Consider the following 18123-nt stretch of genomic DNA (forward strand, 5'->3'; position numbering starts at 1 on the left):
AGCAACGAATCACCGAACACCTAGAAGCAAACAAAGTAATAACCAAAAGCCAACACGGGTTTGTCAAAACAGATCATGCCAGACTAATCTTATCGCATTCTTTGACAAAATGACAAAATTAGTAGACCAGAGGAATGCTGTTGATATAATTTACTTGGACTTCAGTAAAGCATTTGATAAAGTAGACCATAACCTACTACTAGATAAAGTAGAAAATGTGGGTTAGACAGCACCACCACCAGATGGATTCGTAACTGGCTGACCAACCGACTCAACGTGTAGTCCTCAATGGAACTACATCCACATGGAGGAAGTATGCAGTGGAGTACCCCAAGGCTCTGTTTTAGGCCCAGTACTCTTCAACATCTTCATCAATGACTTGGACGAGGGATAGATGGGGAACTCATCAAATTTGCAGATGACACCAAGCTGGCAGGAATAGCTAACACTCCAGAAGATAGGCTCAAGTTACAGAAAGATCTTGACAGACTTGAACATTGGGCGCTATCTAACAAAATGAAATTCAACAGTGAAAAAAGTAAGGTTCTACATTTAGGCCAAAAACAAAATGCACCAGTACCGTATATGTGGTACCTTGCTCAATAGTAGTACCTGTGAGAGGGATCTTGGAGTCCTAGTGGATAACCATCTAGATATGAGCCAGCAGTGCAGCAGCTGTTAAAAAGCCAACACAGTTCTGGGCTGCATAAACAGAGGATAGAATCAAGATCACGTGAAGTGCTAGTACCACTTTATAATGCCTTGGTAAGGCCACACTTGGAATATTGCATCCAGTTTTGGTCGCCACGATGTAAAAAAGATGTTGAGACTCTAGAAAGAGTGCAGAGAAGAGCAACAAAGATGATTAGGGGACTGGAGGATAAAACATATGAAGAACGGTTGCAGGAACTGGGCATGTCTAGTTTAACAAAAGAAGGACTAGGGAGACATGATAGCTGTGTTCCAATATCTCAGGGGCTGCCACAAAGAAGAGGGAGTCGGGCTGTTCTCCAAAGCACCTGAGGGTAGAACAAGAAGCAATGGGTGGAAACTGATCAAAGAAAGAAGCAACTTAGAACTAAGGAGAAATTTCCTGACAGTTAGAACAATTAATAAGTGGAACGACTTGCCTTCAGAAGTTGTGAATGCTCCAACACTGGAAATTTTTAAGAAAATGTTGGATAACCATCTGACTGAGATGGTGTAGGGTTTCCTGCCTGGGCAGGGGGTTGGACTAGAAGGCCTCCAAGGTCCCTTCCAACTCTGATGTTATATGTTATATGTTATATGTTATATATGTTATATATAAAGAGATTGTACAATGTGTTGCTTGAAATAGATTCGGAAAAGGATTTGGTAAAGGACTGTATGATAAAATGGGCACAGAATATTCAGGAACCAATAATGTTGGCAACATGGGAGAAAATCTGGGTTAGAAATGTTAAGTTTACACAAGCACAGAATCTAAGGGAAAAGTTTTATAAGATGTTTTATAGATGGCATTTAGATCCCAAAAAATTATCATGTATATATCCTGATATCCAAGCGAAATGTTAGAGATGTGAGTGTGATGATGCTACATATTGTCATATTTGGTGGACTTGCAAGAAAATTAAGGCCTTTTGGATAAGAATTTGGTGGATTATTCAAAATGTCTTGAAGAAGAAGATAAAGTTCCTGCCGCAATTTTTCCTTTTGGGAATTATAATGGATTGTACAGTGACTGAGACTAGATTGATCTGGAACTTAATAACAGCAGCAAGGCTGCTGATTGGACAATATTGGAAGAAAAAAGAATTACCTACAATAGAAGAATGGATATTGAAAGTTACTAACTTGGCATCTAACTGAGATGGCAAAAATCTCAGCCTTTTTGAAAGATAATACGCTGGAAAGATATTTAATTGAATGGAAAAAATGGATTATTTACAAAACAGATATCAGATTAAGAGATATCAGATTGACTTTGAATAATTAGGATGTATTATTTTAGAATGTAATGGGGGAGGTTAGGAAATGAAAAGACTCGGATGAGGCTAATTGGATTAGAAGGGAAAATCTTACTCTGTATTTGGTCTATGTATACCTTGTGATTGACCCGGGAAGCCGGGGTAGTGGTGGTGGTGAAGGGAGGGGGGAAGGGGGTTGTGGGGGGGGGGGGAAGGGGGAAAATGTTTTTGTTTTTTAAAAACTTTTTCAATAAAAAGAAAAAAGAAAAACAGGTTGGTCCATCCCCGGTGTCATGATGAAATTCAAGGTCTCTCGGTGATCTCCCATAATCATCTCTATTGATTCAGTTACAAAACGGGCTGGGCCTCCCCCTGCTACCGACCCTTCTAACTGGGAAAAGGCTATGGGCCTACTTAGAATTTTTAGTCTGAGTCCCATTTTCTCCAAGACCTCGGGGCTGATGACACACCTGGTACACCCTGAGTCCAAAAAAGCTAGCATCTCCCCATGGGCCCCGGTAGAAGGGACATGTAATTTCACTGGGATGGTCAGGGGTCCCCCTTTCCAACTCACCAAGAGGTCTTCATCAGAATCGGTCCTGGATTTGCTATCATCGGAGCCAGTCGGAACTCCCAACTCCCCCTGGGCAGGAGCGACTTCGACAATGTCAGCTCCCTTCTTAGCGACCTCATGAGCCTTTGCGGGCGGCTTCACAACTCCTTTTCCACCACCAGGACTCACCTTTGATGCCAGCTTGGACACACAATTGGTTGCCTGATGGCCTTCTTTTCCACATCTGAAACATGCCGTGGACCTTTGCTTCAAGCTGGTGGTAACCCCAGTACCTATCGGAGCTCCCTTGTGGGGCAGGAGAGGGGTCTGCCTCCAAGTGCGACTGCCCGGGATGCGATCTCTGGCCAGGTTGATCTCCACCTCCACCGCCAGGACATACCAGCCTTGCAGGGTGTGGGAGGACTCACGCGCCTGGCAATTTGTATAAATCTCTTCATTCAAGTCATCTTGTAATTCTCCAACAAAGCAACTTCCGACCACCCTCTCATGTGAGGCACCAACAAAATCCTATTCTGCTACTGGCCTCCTCCCCTGCTGGATGGATTTCATCTGGATTCTCGCCAAAGGATCCTCAAATCTTGCTCTTAGGGCTGCCATAAACTGGTCATAATTTCTTAGCAATGGGGAGTCCTCATTGTGAAGGGTCACAAACTAATCTGATGCCACCCCTCTCAAAGCTCTGGTTACGCACCTCACATGAGCCACATCAGATAGAAAGTCCTCTCCCCAATCTTGCATGTGATTCCACACTTGAGCTAGGAAACATCCAAGTCCCTTTGAATCCCTACTATATTTTCCAGGAAGAGGGGGAATCTTGCCCTTTTTCTGTCTGTGTGGCAACGTCTGCCCAGAAGGGGGAGCATGGCCTCTACTGGATGCTAAGATCCCCGCGGTCTGGACTGCTTCTTCTCGGCCTCTAGCAGCTTCTTCAGTGTAAACAGCCTCTTCAGCAACCCCCAGGTCTCGCTCTTCTCCTCCCTTCCCAGAGAAACCCTGAGCAGATAATTCATACCTCTCACAAGCTCTTCGACTCTCAATGGCATCTTTTTTTTTAATTTGAATTTATATCCCGCCCTTCTCCGAAGACTCAGGGCGGCTTACATTGTGTTAAGCAATAGTCTTCATCCATTTGTATATTATATACAAAGTCAACTTTTATTGCCCCCAACAATCTGGGTACTCATTTTACCTACCTTATAAAGGATGGAAGGCTGAGTCAACCTTGGGCCTGGTGGGACTTGAACTTGCAGTAATTGCAAGCAGCTGTGTTAATAACAGACTGCTTAGTCTGTTGAGCCACCAGAGGCCCTTTATACAACCACACTATCTGTGCAATTTGAAGGTCTTCTTTCCTTTGTTCTTCCTGCCAGGCAAGGTGCCCTCCTTTACACCTGGTCATTGTAACTCCTAGAAGGGCCTCTCCTGGCTCTGGCAACCTTCCAACCCCCACGGACCACTTGGGTTTCTCCCTTTTTTCTTCAAGCTGCAATTTAATCAACCAATCTGAGGTCTCCCAGCTGGTCTGTTGGTCGTGAGATGAGGCTGCAGCCCCCATTTCTTCCAGGTCGCTTCCTGGGTCCGACATTCCTTTTTCTCAGCCCCCACAGTGTGTTTCCTGGATGGCTGATTGATGAACGAGAGCTTGCTTAATGTCAGGCGTGCCTCCTTTCAAAACTCAAGAAAGAAAAAACCCCCAACTCCATTGTTTGTAGAGAAAGGTATTGTTTACTGAGAATGAACTGATTGCAACGAAAGTAAAGCAAGCTCTGGACAATAGGTGTGGTTTACGCATACAAGTTCCCACATTAATCCCTCCTCCCCCCAAAGGACAGGCAGTCTTGTCCAATCCACTTTTTCTTCAGTTGCCACATGAGGATCATCTCCAGATGGTTTCATCTCTCTGGTATGCACGGACCATTAGCTGTGAGTGTTATCAGCCCTCTTTCTAGACTTTGAATACATTCTATTGATCTCTAGCAAATTAAGTTTCGTTTCTGCCTAAACTCCCTCCCTCCCTCCATTTCATGACAACCAAAGCAGCTAGCCCTTAATCAAGGATACAATACCCCTTCCCAATGCCTAGCACTAAAAGACAGCAATAAAACTATTAACTAACAGTAGTAAAACAATAAAGGTAGCATGTGGAGGTTGACAGATCCCTATTGATGAGAATGTGATTAGGAAAATATTAGAATGTGCAGAAATGAACAGATTAATGCTTGCAATTAAGGAGAAAGAACAAACTTTATGATATGGGAATCATTTTATCAATGGTTAGAGAATAAAAATGGAAGTTCAAAATAAAAGGAGATTAAAGAAAATAATAATAATAATATTATTTTAATTTGTATACCGCCCTTCTCCCGAAGGACTCAGAGATAGATAGATATGTTAAGATAGAGATGTAAACAATATAATAATTGTTATGATTATAAGGATTTTTATGCGTAGTATTATTATATTATTAGGAGATACATTAAGAGAGGGGAAATGAATAAGTTTACTATGTTGAATTGTTCAATATACTACAATTGTAAGATCAGAGAATTAATATCAATGTAATCAATGATATTGTAAATTTTGATGGTTATTGCACAGATATTTGTACCCAGACAACACACTGTTTAAGGGAAGATGGAATGTTTATATTTAAAAAAAATAAAAACTTTATTTAAAATAAGGTGGATTATTGTAATTGATAAAGACTCCAAATCTTTGGTATATGCAAATAATATTACAAAGATACAACATTCTGAGATATTTCTGGACTTGATTACATCCATAAATCATTTCATACTCCTGAAAACTACCAGACTATTTTCAGAATGTCTGAGCAGCATGGAGTAGATGAAGAATGGAACATTACAGAATCTTGAAATATATTCTGCCTCCAAAGAATGGGTTGCACATACCTACTAAAAGTTATTTAAGGCTGCAAGCTGAGTATCTTTTCCTTTTTGGATATTACAATTGAAATATTAATACTTCTTAGCATTATAAACAGGAACTGAGTTGAAGTAAGTGGAATACTAAAAGCAACATTATCCAAAACTTTGTGAATTATGCTTTTTCCAACTTTCCAAGATGATGTGAATTAATATTGACAGACTCCTTTAACTGCTCTGGCATTTGAGAAACTGTCGAAAGAAGAGTTCCCAATACCAGGAACCACAAATGCAAAAAATATATAATTTTTAAAAAATGACAGTATAAAAAAAGCCAATATGGTTCCACAATAAAGCATTGTGAATTTTGGAAACCACACACACATATATGAATTGAAAAGAGGGCATATCATCAAGAAAGGAATGAATAAGCAGCCTGGAATTGTAGAGAGGGTATTAGAAAATCAGTCTTCCCTGCAGAACATCCTCCAAGGAAATATGATTGGCCCCAAATATGTTTTCCAAGGCTCAGAAGACATCCTTGTGTTGATTGCCTTATGAGTTGTATTGTCTGTTGGAGCTTGTGAATTAGTTCCATTGAAATATATTGAATTGTATTTGTACTGATGATTTTTTGTTTTATTGTGGCTGCTAACTGTCTATTTTGTATTTTTGTTGAGTTATTGGTTAACTGCCCAGGGCCACTAGTTGGAGTTGGCCAGCCATATAAATTGAATGAATGAAACAAGTAAATAATAAATAAATTGGCCTTTTTGTTATAATCACATCATAATTTAATTACACTTTTAAAATATTTTAAACTAAAAAAGCATATTTTATACCATTATATTCTTTTAATTTTCTTAACTGAGCTAGTTTTTAATTAAAATGTTAGAAGTTTCACCTCAATCGCCTTAAGATTTATTTGATAATCTGATGAAGTTATGCACCATGACACGCTTTTAAGTGCTGGGATTCATAAATTATTGACATATACTTTGGGCAGATGCTCTCATACTCTCTGAAAATATTGTAAAAAAGCAAAGGTAGAATATCCTGCATAGGACTGAAATTGACAAGAGTAGCGAATGAATGCTTAACTAGATTGTTACCTAGTGTATAAATACAGATATTACTTTGATCTATGGTACTTGCTTGATTCCCAAGTAATATATTAACGATGCATTCAAAAAGTACAGTAGGTACAGTGTAGGTCCTGGATGAAACAGCAAATAGGAATAGAATTTATTCATGTATGTAAATACTACAATTTGGTATAAACATGTGGCGTAATAAGCCTGGATTCTGATATTGGGTATCCATGGTCTAACCTTACAGTTTGGTTTACTTAAAAATGACTTTAGTCTTTCCATTCTTCAACTAGAAAAAATGTGCATTGGAGTGTACTTCTGTAGATGTACACACAAACTTGTTTCAAAAATGTTATCCATTAAATAATCTAATGCATGCCTATTGTTAATTCCAGTGGAGTTCAGTTTCAGTGATCTACCAAAGAAAATATTAAGTTTGACTTTCAAATGTAAACTTTTTATTTTAAGGCCCAAAAAATATATTCAAGATTGTAATTCTTAAAGTTGATATTACATTATTTATCACAAGCTTCAGTAAAAAATTTCCAGAAGTGATGATTTTATTAGTATTTTATTTATGGGTTCCATCACAAGCATAATTGAGAACAAGACTAAAGACATTTTAAATCACATATATTTCTACAAGTGCAATATTGACAATTTTTCTATTTCACATTTTTAGTGTATCCATTTAATAATTCAAATTATATAGAAAAAAATCCATTCACAAAAAGTGAGCAGTTCCAACAATTAATTTAATTTTGTTTAATAGAAAAAGTGGTAGTATATTGTGCAAAATTCCAACTATAATTATAATCTTATCAACTGAATTTAATATCCTATATACTTTCATGAATCATATCTGAAGCTGCCAATCCCAATACACTATACAAAGCAAGAAACCTAAGCAGGGAGCATAATAAAACAAGCCAATTTTAAGTTTAACTTCAAGGTCTATAAAATAGAACTTTAAAAAATTATGTTTTCAGCCACAGTATAATGGTATAATTCTTATATAAGATATTGTGAACTAGTATGGCTATAAACCCAGCTTGCCAAAGTAATATCCGGAAAAGTATTCTTTCCTCTGAACTCTAAACTTATGGGGGTGGGGGGAGAGGAAACTCATTTACATTGTCAGAAGCAGGGAAAATGTTGGCTTGCCAAATATGGCCTTAAAATACATAAAGCCTTTCTAGAAGTACAGTTAGAGAACTGACATTTGGAAGCTTACATTCATTTATGGTGACATATACCAATAAATTGTGATACAAAAGAAAGAACAAGTAGTCTTAGATTCAGCTTATAAAAAAGCTGAAATACTGATTATCAAGACTAGTTTTAAGTTAAAATGTTCAACAATTGCATTTCAAATCAAGGCAAAAATCATTTTTACAATTATGAAAATCATTAATTTAACATTATTTGAATTTTCAATTCTTATTTCTTACTGATGACATATACATTCTATAAAAATGTAGGAAATGCGAGACCCAGAAACCATTTCACCATGCACATATTCTTTAGCTGCCAGTGTGTTTACATTACAATATTGCTACTTTCAATATGGTTACACACTGTATTTTGAATCAGGTGAGTTTGTTTTTAAAAAGATCAGATCAATTTTCTATTAACTTTTAATTATATATATTTTTATGAAGAAGCTATGTTAATCTCCACAGGCACTTTATCATTATACTAGAATAGTCTTGAACCATCTCCAAATAGTAGCAGCCTAGATTCACGGTATTTTCAACTCCATCTCATTCCAGTAGTGGGCAAAGCAAATCCTGAGCCCTATCATAGAGAAGTCTTAACTATGAAAAGAAGGATAGGTGGATGAAGATAAATTTCAAGGAACATGGAACTTTCTATGGGCTGTTTGACAAAATTTTACCAAATATTTCCTCAGTTTGAAAGAAAAGAGGGGATCAATCTGGGAGCCACAAATGTTTGATTTTGTTTTAATTCTTAATGAAAGTATGAATATTATAAAGTATTGTTTTGACATACATTAATATTAAATTTTGGGACTTATATAAGTTATTTTATTTTTTTAGATATCTAAAATATTATACCCAGAAATCATGATTGCCACTGCTTATAATGTATCCCACTGAGAAGCAAATTTTGGTCCAGACTTTTAAGTAAAATGAAAGATTGCAAATGTTCGTGGTTTTCAACTACAGCCCATAAATATTATAATTATTTACTAAAATAAGTGTTATCTGAACTTTTTAAGCTCATATTTAATCTTTATATCCATATACTTGGCAATTTGATTTATAGTACAGTATTTCAAATACGTAGCTTTCTTGCTATACATATGCAGTATTAGTTTAAATACTAATTTAAATTTTAAATAAGTTTTCTGAAGTCTAACAGTTTTACTTAGTAGCTTAGAATCCCTAATATAACCAATGATAAGTAATGCATATGAAAAGGAAGAATAAATAACTGTTCTTTCCTTGTTACAAAATGTATTATTGAATCTTCAATTCTCAGTGAGGTTATCTAATCAGTGGATAAGAAAGATGATTTTGGGAAGTATTGCTATAAGCAATTTCTAAAAAGAAATCACCACAACTTTATGTAAGTGTATAAAATGAAGTTCTTGAAGTGCACCTTTTGGTTTTTTTTAAAAAAAACGTTAACTTTTTTAATTTCATGTTTCATTTAAAAGTGGACAAAACAAGTGATGGCAGTTACAGAAGTTAACCAAGAGTTTTTTCCACTTTACTTTTAAAACAGATAAGTAGTAGCAACTATAATTTGCTCATTCCTGATTAAATCTTTTTCCTAAATAGTTATTTTGACAATGAAATGTGTCAAAATAATGTCATTAAAATTGTTAAGAAAGCACCACATTCTTTTGAGATGTTAAAGTCTCCTGAAATCCATTAAAATGCCTCATTTGAATTTACCTGAAAGGGAAAAAAAGAATCAGTAATCAAATAATTTTTGTTAAGAGGATGAATATAACACAATGCTTATAATATCTTCTGGGAAAATCATTAACTGAAACTAAATCACCTATCAAATTCTAACAGTACCAACCTGAGGCATAGATTATATTATCTAACCTATAAAAGCATGAAATTATATTGTAGAAAGCATATGCAATGGCAATTGCTTTATTGAGTGAGAACAGCATTAGAGGATTTTAAAGTGCTTCTCTAATTGCCTTTTTCCCCATTTCAGTTTAACAAGTTCTCTGTCTACTGGAATATGAACAGAAGAGGAAAAACTTTATAGATATATAAAGTTAAGTGCTGAAATGATTTTTTTTACTAAACAGAACAGCTTGCATCTCAACTCTATAAAGCAGCATTCATTCAAAAATGGTTTACAGCTTCACAAAACACCATTGCATGTGACTTAAAAGCAAAAAATTAAAAAAAAACTAGTTTTCTATCCAGAGACTATATCTATCCAGAAAATATATGTCTAAATATATCTGTCCAGAGAACGTATGTTCATTAAAGAACATTATGCCTGCTCTAAATATACAGTGCTTAAATGTTTGTGAATTCTTTTGAATTTTCAACATTTCTGCAGAAATACGACTTAAAATATGAACTTTATTCACAGAATTCTAAAAGTTGATAAAAAGAACCCAATGAAAACAAATGAATCAAATACACTGTACTTGATCGTTGTTTTATTGGGGAAAATTATCCAGAACTTAGGTCATATTTATATAAAAATACTGAAATTCAAAAGGTTTCACAAACTTTTGAGCACCACTGTATTTTCATATATGAACTGCGAAGGAGCATATGTAGTAGCAGTACTCAAGAAAGCTGCATACAAAACTGCTTTCAAAATTTAAGCAAGAGACATCAAGTCAGAAATTGCTTTTTTACAATAGTTTTTTAAAAAGAATATTAAAATTGAGTTATTTCAACGTCAAAATGTTATTTATGCATTCAGTCCAAAATAACATGGAATTATATTGCTTGCCTTGTGTAAGGAAGCTGGCCTTTGATAAGAATAAAATACTCTGAATTTCCTACTTTATAGTAGAAAGACTTCTATATTCAGCAGACCATCTCTGTGGCTCATAAAACATTTCTTTTTCTACATTCAAATGTTCTATTCAAAATGTAACTCAGTTGCACTCAGTCTTACTTTACTAAATCATGGTATGGTCTCATCAGAATTTTCCTGAAACCAAGAAGTCTAGTTCTGAATAAGAGTTTTCAGAAAACTCTGTCTTGAATATTATGCCACCTTGAATATTATGATGAAAAAGTGTAAAATAATAATGTAATTATATGCAAAAAGTGACTCCTGCTGTAAGTTACTGTAGAATCATATAGAGGCTTCCAGAGAAGCAGCTTGTAAAAGATTCTTATTGTGAGATTTTGGGGATGCAACATTTGAGGAGGAAGAGCATGACAGCAAGCTCAAACTAAGGAAGTATCTTACTGGTAAATTTTTATATAGAGACCTGCTTTGGAGCATATATAGTGTTTCACCCATTCCTTCCTTTTGTATACAGGTAATCCTGACTTTCAACAGTTCATTTAGTGACCATTCAAAGTTACATCATCACTGAAAAATGTGACTTATGACCGTTTTTCAGTTATGACCTATGCAGCATTCCCATGATCATGTGATCAAAACTCAGATCCTTGGCAACTGGTTCATACTTATGACCATTGCTTTGTCCCAAGGTCATGTAATCTCCTTTTGTGACCTTCTGACAAACAAAGTCAATGGGGAAGCCAGATTCACTTAACAACCATGTTGTCACTTATTAACTGCAGTGATTCACTTAACAACTGTAGCAAGAAAGGTTGTAAAATGAGACACAAGTTAATAACAATGTCTCAATAGAAATTTTGGGCTCAATTGTGGTCGTAAGTTGAGGACTACCTATATTCATTAAATAAGTACTATACTTTAGAAAATGAAAGGCGAAAAAAGATGTAATTTGATAAAATAAGCAAAGAAATATTAGGAAAGGAATAAAAAGTTAGGGGAAAAATATATTTTGGCAAAAACTGTAATTAAGAAAAATATATTTGAATAGTTTGAACTGTATAAGATAAGGTCACTACATTGTTATGAATTGTGTTTGTGTGGAGGGGGGGAAAACAAAAAATCAATAAAAACTTATACAAAAAATAATAATAAGCACTATACCCAGTGGTGGAATTCAAGTAATTTAACAAACGGTTCTCTGTCCTAATGATTTCTTTCAACAACCAGTTTGCCAAATTCCTCAGAAAGTTAACAACCGGTTCTTCCGAAGTGATGTGAACTGGCTGAATCCCACCACTGACTATACCTTACATGATAAGTATCTAGTATTTTTGGAGTTTAAACAAGTTTTTAAAATTCAGATTTAAATCTGAATTGTGCTAATTAATAAATATAGCATTTTATAATCCAGTTAAATTCTATTATATGCAAACATCTCATTATTTAAGTCTTTTACATAACTCTTTCTCCATCTTTGATTTGTCCTTCATATATGTGCATTTTACATGAATGATTTCTGCTTAAAAAGAAGAATCTGTAGATGACTGATCACATGAGCGAATCAATGTAATCAGACAAGTAACTATTTGTAAATTGTAAATAATTAAAAAGAACAAATTACCTATTGTTTAAGTTTATTAAAGAATGAAAATAAAATTCTCTTTTATATCTAACAATCCATTTGTATAGAGCTGGAGGAAAAAGTTCATTACTTCTGGTAAATATCACCTGAATAAATGCTTCTTGAAATTCCTCTGCCAATAGTATCTGTATTATCTGTCCATGTACAAGATTAATTTATATTTTCTGTATATGTTTTAAGCTATGAAGAGTTCTTTCATTTTGCTAAGCATAGTTTTCAATTGTGACCAAGTCAATTTAACTATTCACATTTCTCAACAGTTGAATAGGAAAAGGAACTCTGATGAAATATTAACATTTTTTAAAATAGAAAAATTATGAAACTTATTATTTTAAAATCCAAAATAAGCAATGTTTTAGAGAGGCTAATTTTGCTTTGCATTATGAGTTTTGTGATATTAAAGGAAACTAATTTGAAGGGATAACAATCAATTCAGATGTAAGATCTTACAATATATTTTTCTAATTTAGAAAATTTTAAAATTTATAGCTAAAATTTATAGATAAATTTTAAAATTTAGCTATAAAATCATAAATTCTGATTATTTTTTGCAAATATGTGGTTTTTTTCAGTAGTTTAAAATCTCAAAAAAGAAATAACTAGGATATATAGTTCAAGATTTATTCAGGCACTCTTCCCCACTTTTTAAAATTGTTTTGAAATAGTAGAAAAAAATAATGGCAGATTTTAAAATATTTTCTTGATTTCCTATATGAACTTTCAAATTAAAATGGTTAAGACCCAGTATCATTAAATATTCTTCATTTACAACAATACTAAACACTTTTTTCAAACAGAAAGTATTTAAATCATCTAGCAGTGATTATCTTGTAAAAACAAGACATTTCAAAATACAAACTAACCTGCGGTATACTTTGCTCCGATTAATATTAACAGGCTACTCATTATAAAAAAGCCCAAAGGCAGACTACAGAAGATACTAGTTTCACCTGATGTCATCCAGAAGAGAGGTTCCAGTCAAACAAATCAAGAGAGAGATACGTGTAAATTGCACTATTTAAGAATTACATGAAGAAAATTAGAAGAGAGAGAAATTCTGCAAAATGCTACAGATAGTTCAGCATGTAATAATTAGCAATAGGACAAACACTGATGCTTAGATATATTTCAGTCTTGCGTCCTATGTCAATACTTAAGATTATTTAGACAGAAACAATTCGCCACTAATAAAGTGGATAGTACAGAATTTCAAATAAAGCTGGTATTAAGCATTACAAATATTGCAAGGAGAAAGAATGCACCATCGAAGGTAGAAGAGTGAATTCATGTGTGTCCAATTATACACATACAAACTATCTCAAACTAGCTTTGTTTTTCAAAAACATTGGCTGTGTATGAAGTATCATGTAATATGGGCATTGCATATCTCTTAAGTCCAATCATGCATTGTGCCTGCTCCATCATACACTTTATACTATCAGCAAGTGAAATATACATGTACCAACTGTCTCCAGACTTGAATTGAAAGCATAAAATTGCTATTGTTAATTATTAATGAGCAAGTAGAGTACTAAAGCCATTTATGACAGTCATATCTAGAAAGCTCTATAGATTGCAAAGCTGCAATGTTATATCTTTTACCAAGGACCAAGGTTCACTGAATTTATTACCAGTCATTTCTGAGCAACTGTGTTTAGTGTTCTGCAGCAAGCAGCACAATACTTTTAAGTAGCAACAAGCATTTAAACTCCCCTCAGGAAAAAGTACTGCATCTAATTAAAAGGTTATCAAGTTTTTATATTTTAATTCTCTTTATAGTAATTTTGCAGAAATAGTAAATAAGGCTTCTGTCCTTTACATCTTTCTCATCCGACTTATAGTCATACTTGCTGAATTAAAAAAACTTATTTTTTCATAAACAGAACATTTTTAAGTTAAACATAAATTTTGTTTGAAATATAAAAATATAATTGCATTTCTTGTGCTCTTCATACAGAATATGTGATATTATTCACAAATTTGTTCCTGTCTGGATTGCATTTCTAGTTTTTGACCAAGTACAATGTTATTAAAGCTCTGATAAACCATTGCTAAGATAAGTATTAATTGTATTGTACTTTACTGATTATCATGTAATGTCTATGTAAAACTGATAAGACAATTATTATTGGCTGCTTTTTTATAATGGTGATACTCCATTATAAAAAATGGTGTTTTTACTTGACATTATATCATTACATGCAAAGGAGGAATTCCATTAGTTTCTTGAAACCAGTGAAGCTGTAATTTTGGTTCAGTCAACAACTCAACAAAATAATAATCAGGACTTATAAAACTAAACATTGTATATCATTGTCCTTTACTAACCTGCCCATATCTTTCCAACAACACAGAAACTACTGCTTTGTATAAGGAAAAATATTATTATGGACTTTTTGTTCTATTATTGGACTTTCTAACTTATATTGCTCAACCTACTGTTAAAAAACAAGAAATCCCCCCCCCTTTTTTTCCTTTCTGCAGTTATTAGAATTTTGTTTAAAAGCCATAACTGTCTAATAAGGTCTTGATTTGTTCTTCTATCCGAAACCAGAATCTATTGCCACATCCAAGAACCTTTGGTCTAATTGATGCATCCTCATCCGCCTGGCTGGAAGTGTTAATATTTTACAGTTATTTTCATTTTGTTTAATTACAGTGAATTTACATTTTAAATTTTCTGACTGTACTTAATTATACTGAAAAATAATCTTAATAAAATCAAATCTACAGAGCTACAGTTTAAGCATGCTTAGAAGGACAATAGTCTAACTGAATTTATTAGAATATATTTCTAAATAGAAATACTTAGGTTCTCACTGAAAGTCATAAAATAGCATTAATGAATTAAAATAAATATACTTGATATGAGTTCAGATATAGTCTTAATTGCACTTTAATAAAATGTAGCTACTGTGTTTCCCTGAAAATAAGACAGGGTCTTATTTTCTTTTGACCCCCCCAAATAAGGGCGTGGCCTTATTATCTGGGGGGTGGGGGTGTTTGTCTTATTATTTTGGGGTTGCAGGATGCAGTGAGCATGGGACTGGATGTCCTGTCGCTGACGTTGCCTCCCCTCCCTATTCTTCCTGCCGAGCGGCCCAACACATCTCACCCCACCCCAATGGCAACAGTTGCTTCCCTTCCCTGCCATCTCTTTATTGAGAGGGGTGGCAGGTGGGGTGGGGGAGAAGAGAGATGTGTGGAGCGAGATGTGGCTCCCTTTGCCATCTCTTCTCCCCCCTTTGCTGGGCATGACAGGGCTCCTGCCCCTCGCTTAGCCACCCACCCCCTTTAGGGATGCAATTTGGGGGTGGCAGGTAGGGCGGGTGAGAAGCGAAACGCGCATCTTACCTTTCCAGCGCCTTTGTGTTCACCGTTGTGTCCAGGGAAACACATTGTAAAAGAAAACCTCACGAGTTTGAGATGTTTGATTGAACTCGCGAGAAAGTTTTCTTTTACAGTGTGTTTCCCTGGACACAATGGTGTGGAAAGCGACGAAGCTTTAAAGGTAAGACCTACGTTCCACTTCTCGCCCACCCCACCTGCCAAATTGCATCCCTAAAGGAGCTGGGTGGCTAAGCAAAAGGCAGGAGCCCTGCCAAGCCCAGTGAGGTGGGGGGCAGAAGAGACGGCAAGGGAAACACCATCTCGCTCCACACGTCATGCTTCTCCCCGGCCCTATCTGCCATCCTTCTCAATAAAGAGACAGCAGGGAAGGGAAGCAGCCAGGCTGCTGTTGCCATTGGGGTGGGGTGGATGCGTTGGGCCACTTGGCCGGCACGAAGAACAGGGAGGGCAGGGCATGTTCCTCCCATCCCCACCTCTGGCCTCACCTCAACTCATTTTGGTTGCACGGCAAGCAACCAGAGGAAATGGTGGGACCGGCTGTGCATGCGTGTAAGTAGTTGGTGGGCAGGCTTATTTTGCAGGGGTGGCTTATATTATCACATGTGCTGAAAAGCCCGATTGGGCTTATTATCCGAACATGTCTTATTTTCGGGAAAACATGGTATCAAGGCAAATAAATTTTGTTACCTCGTTTTTTTCTATTTTTAGTATGTCAGCTGTTAATAATGAGGGATTGAATATTTATTTAGCTAGTTCATGTAGTACATAAAAAAATTTACATTCAGAATTAATTTTGATGGATAATAGCTTCCATGGATTAATGTAAAAATAAATAAATAAATGCTTCATTTTCATGTGAAAATGAAGCTTTATACAAACTGTATTTCAGTCGTTTGAAACAAAATGGAAATAGCTTTTTACTACAACTTTTGTCTGGAGGCACTTTCAAAATTTCAAAAATTCCTTAAGAATGCAAATTTTAAATGGACAGGATGCTGGGAAAGCTGAATGCGACCACATGTTTATTGAACCCGTGTCCCTCCTGGTTGGTGCTGGCCACACAGGAGGTTACACGAGGCTGACTCCAGGGAATTATCAACGCCTCTTTGATGGAGGGTGTCGTTCCTACCGCCCTGAAAGAGGCGGTGGTGAGACCCCTCCTCAAGAAGCCCTCCCTGGACCCAGCTGTTTTGGAGAACTACTGACCTGTCTCCAACCTTCGCTTTGTGGCGAAGGTTGTTGAGAGTGTGGTGGCACGACAGTTACCCCAGTACCTGGATAAAACTGTCTATCTAGACCCGTTCCAGTCCGGCTTCCAGCCTGGGTACAGCATGGAGACGGCTTTGGTCGCCTTGGTTGATGATCTCTGGAGGGCTCGGGACAGGGGTTATTCCTCTGTCCTGGTCCTTTTGGATCTCTCAGCGGCTTTTGATACCATCGACCATGGTATCCTGCTGCGATGGTTGGGGAGTTTAGGAGTGGGGGGCACCGTTTTTCGGTGGTTCTCCTCCTATCTCTCTGGCCGATCGCAGACGGTGTTGGCAGGGGGGCAGAGATCGACCGCAAGGCGCCTCATGTGTGGGGTGCCACAGGGTTCAGTTCTCTTGCCTCTCCTGTTCAACATCTATATGAAGCCGCTGGGTGAGATCATCCGTGGTTTTGGGGTGAGGTCCCAGCTGTACGCTGATGATACTCAGCTGTATATTTCCACCCCTAACCACCCCAACGAAGCTGTCGAAGTGTTGTCTCAGTGACTGGAGGCCGTGCGGTCTGGATGGGGAAGAACAGGCTTAAACTCAACCCCTCTAAGACTGAGTGGCTGTGGATGCCGGTATCCCGGTACAGTCAGCTGCAGCCGCTGCTGACTGTTGGGGGCGAGTCATTGGCCCCAGTGGAGAGGGTCCACAACTTAGGCATTCTCCTGGATGGACAGTTGTCCTTTGAAGAACATCTGACGACCATCTCCAGGAGAGCTTTTTATCAGGTACGCCTGATCTGCCAGTTGCGCTCCTTTCTAGACCGGGATTCCTTATGCACGGTCACTCATGCCCTCGTCACTTCTTGCCTGGACTACTGCAATGCTCTCTACATGGGGCTCCCCTTGAAGAGCACCCAGAATGCGGCTGCGCGGGTGATAGAGGGAGCTACTCGTGGCTCCCATATAACACCCCTCCTGCGCAAGCTGCACTGGCTGCCTGTGGTCTTCCAGGTGCAATTCAAGCTGTTGGTTACCACCTTTAAAGCACTCCATGGCTCAGGACCGAGTTATTTACGGGACCGCCTGCTGCCACCGTTTGCCTCCCATCGACCTGTGCGCTCCCATAGGGAGGGCCTCCTCAGGGTGCCGTCAGCCAAACAATGTCGGCTGGCGACCCCCTGGGGGAGAGCCTTCTCTGTGGGGGCACCTACCCTCTGGAATGAGCTTCCCCCAGGACTTCGACAGCTCCCTGACCTCCGGACCTTTCGCCGCGAGCTGAAGACATACTTATTCTTCCGTGCAGGACTGGCATAAAACTATTAGTAATTTTAATTGGGTTTTTATGGTTTTAATGTGTATTTTAATTAATGGGCCAAATTGAATAGGTTTTTTAAACGGGTTTTTTAACTGTATATTGTATGTTTTATTGTGTTTTACCTGGCT

At 36.9% G+C, this 18123-nt stretch overlaps 1 protein-coding gene across 2 annotated transcripts in view; it reads right to left on the reverse strand.

Moving 5' to 3' along the window:
* Nucleotides 1–7054: 7054 nt before the first annotated feature.
* The window catches only part of GK (glycerol kinase), a 132939-nt gene continuing 121870 nt past the window's right edge, over nt 7055–18123 (reverse strand). The window contains exons 20-21 of one of the 2 annotated variants that reach the window (XM_058185927.1): nt 12995–13081; nt 7055–8316 (exon numbers count right to left, since the gene is read on the reverse strand). In XM_058185927.1, coding sequence (XP_058041910.1) covers nt 8300–8316; nt 12995–13081 — 104 coding nt within the window. In that variant the 3' untranslated portion in view covers nt 7055–8299. Of the gene's footprint in view, nt 13082–18123 lie in introns of both variants that reach the window. The other variant, XM_058185928.1, reaches the window with a different exon arrangement.

This window comes from Ahaetulla prasina, chromosome 5 (assembly GCF_028640845.1).
Source record: "Ahaetulla prasina isolate Xishuangbanna chromosome 5, ASM2864084v1, whole genome shotgun sequence".
NCBI classification, from domain to species: Eukaryota; Metazoa; Chordata; class Lepidosauria; order Squamata; family Colubridae; genus Ahaetulla; species Ahaetulla prasina.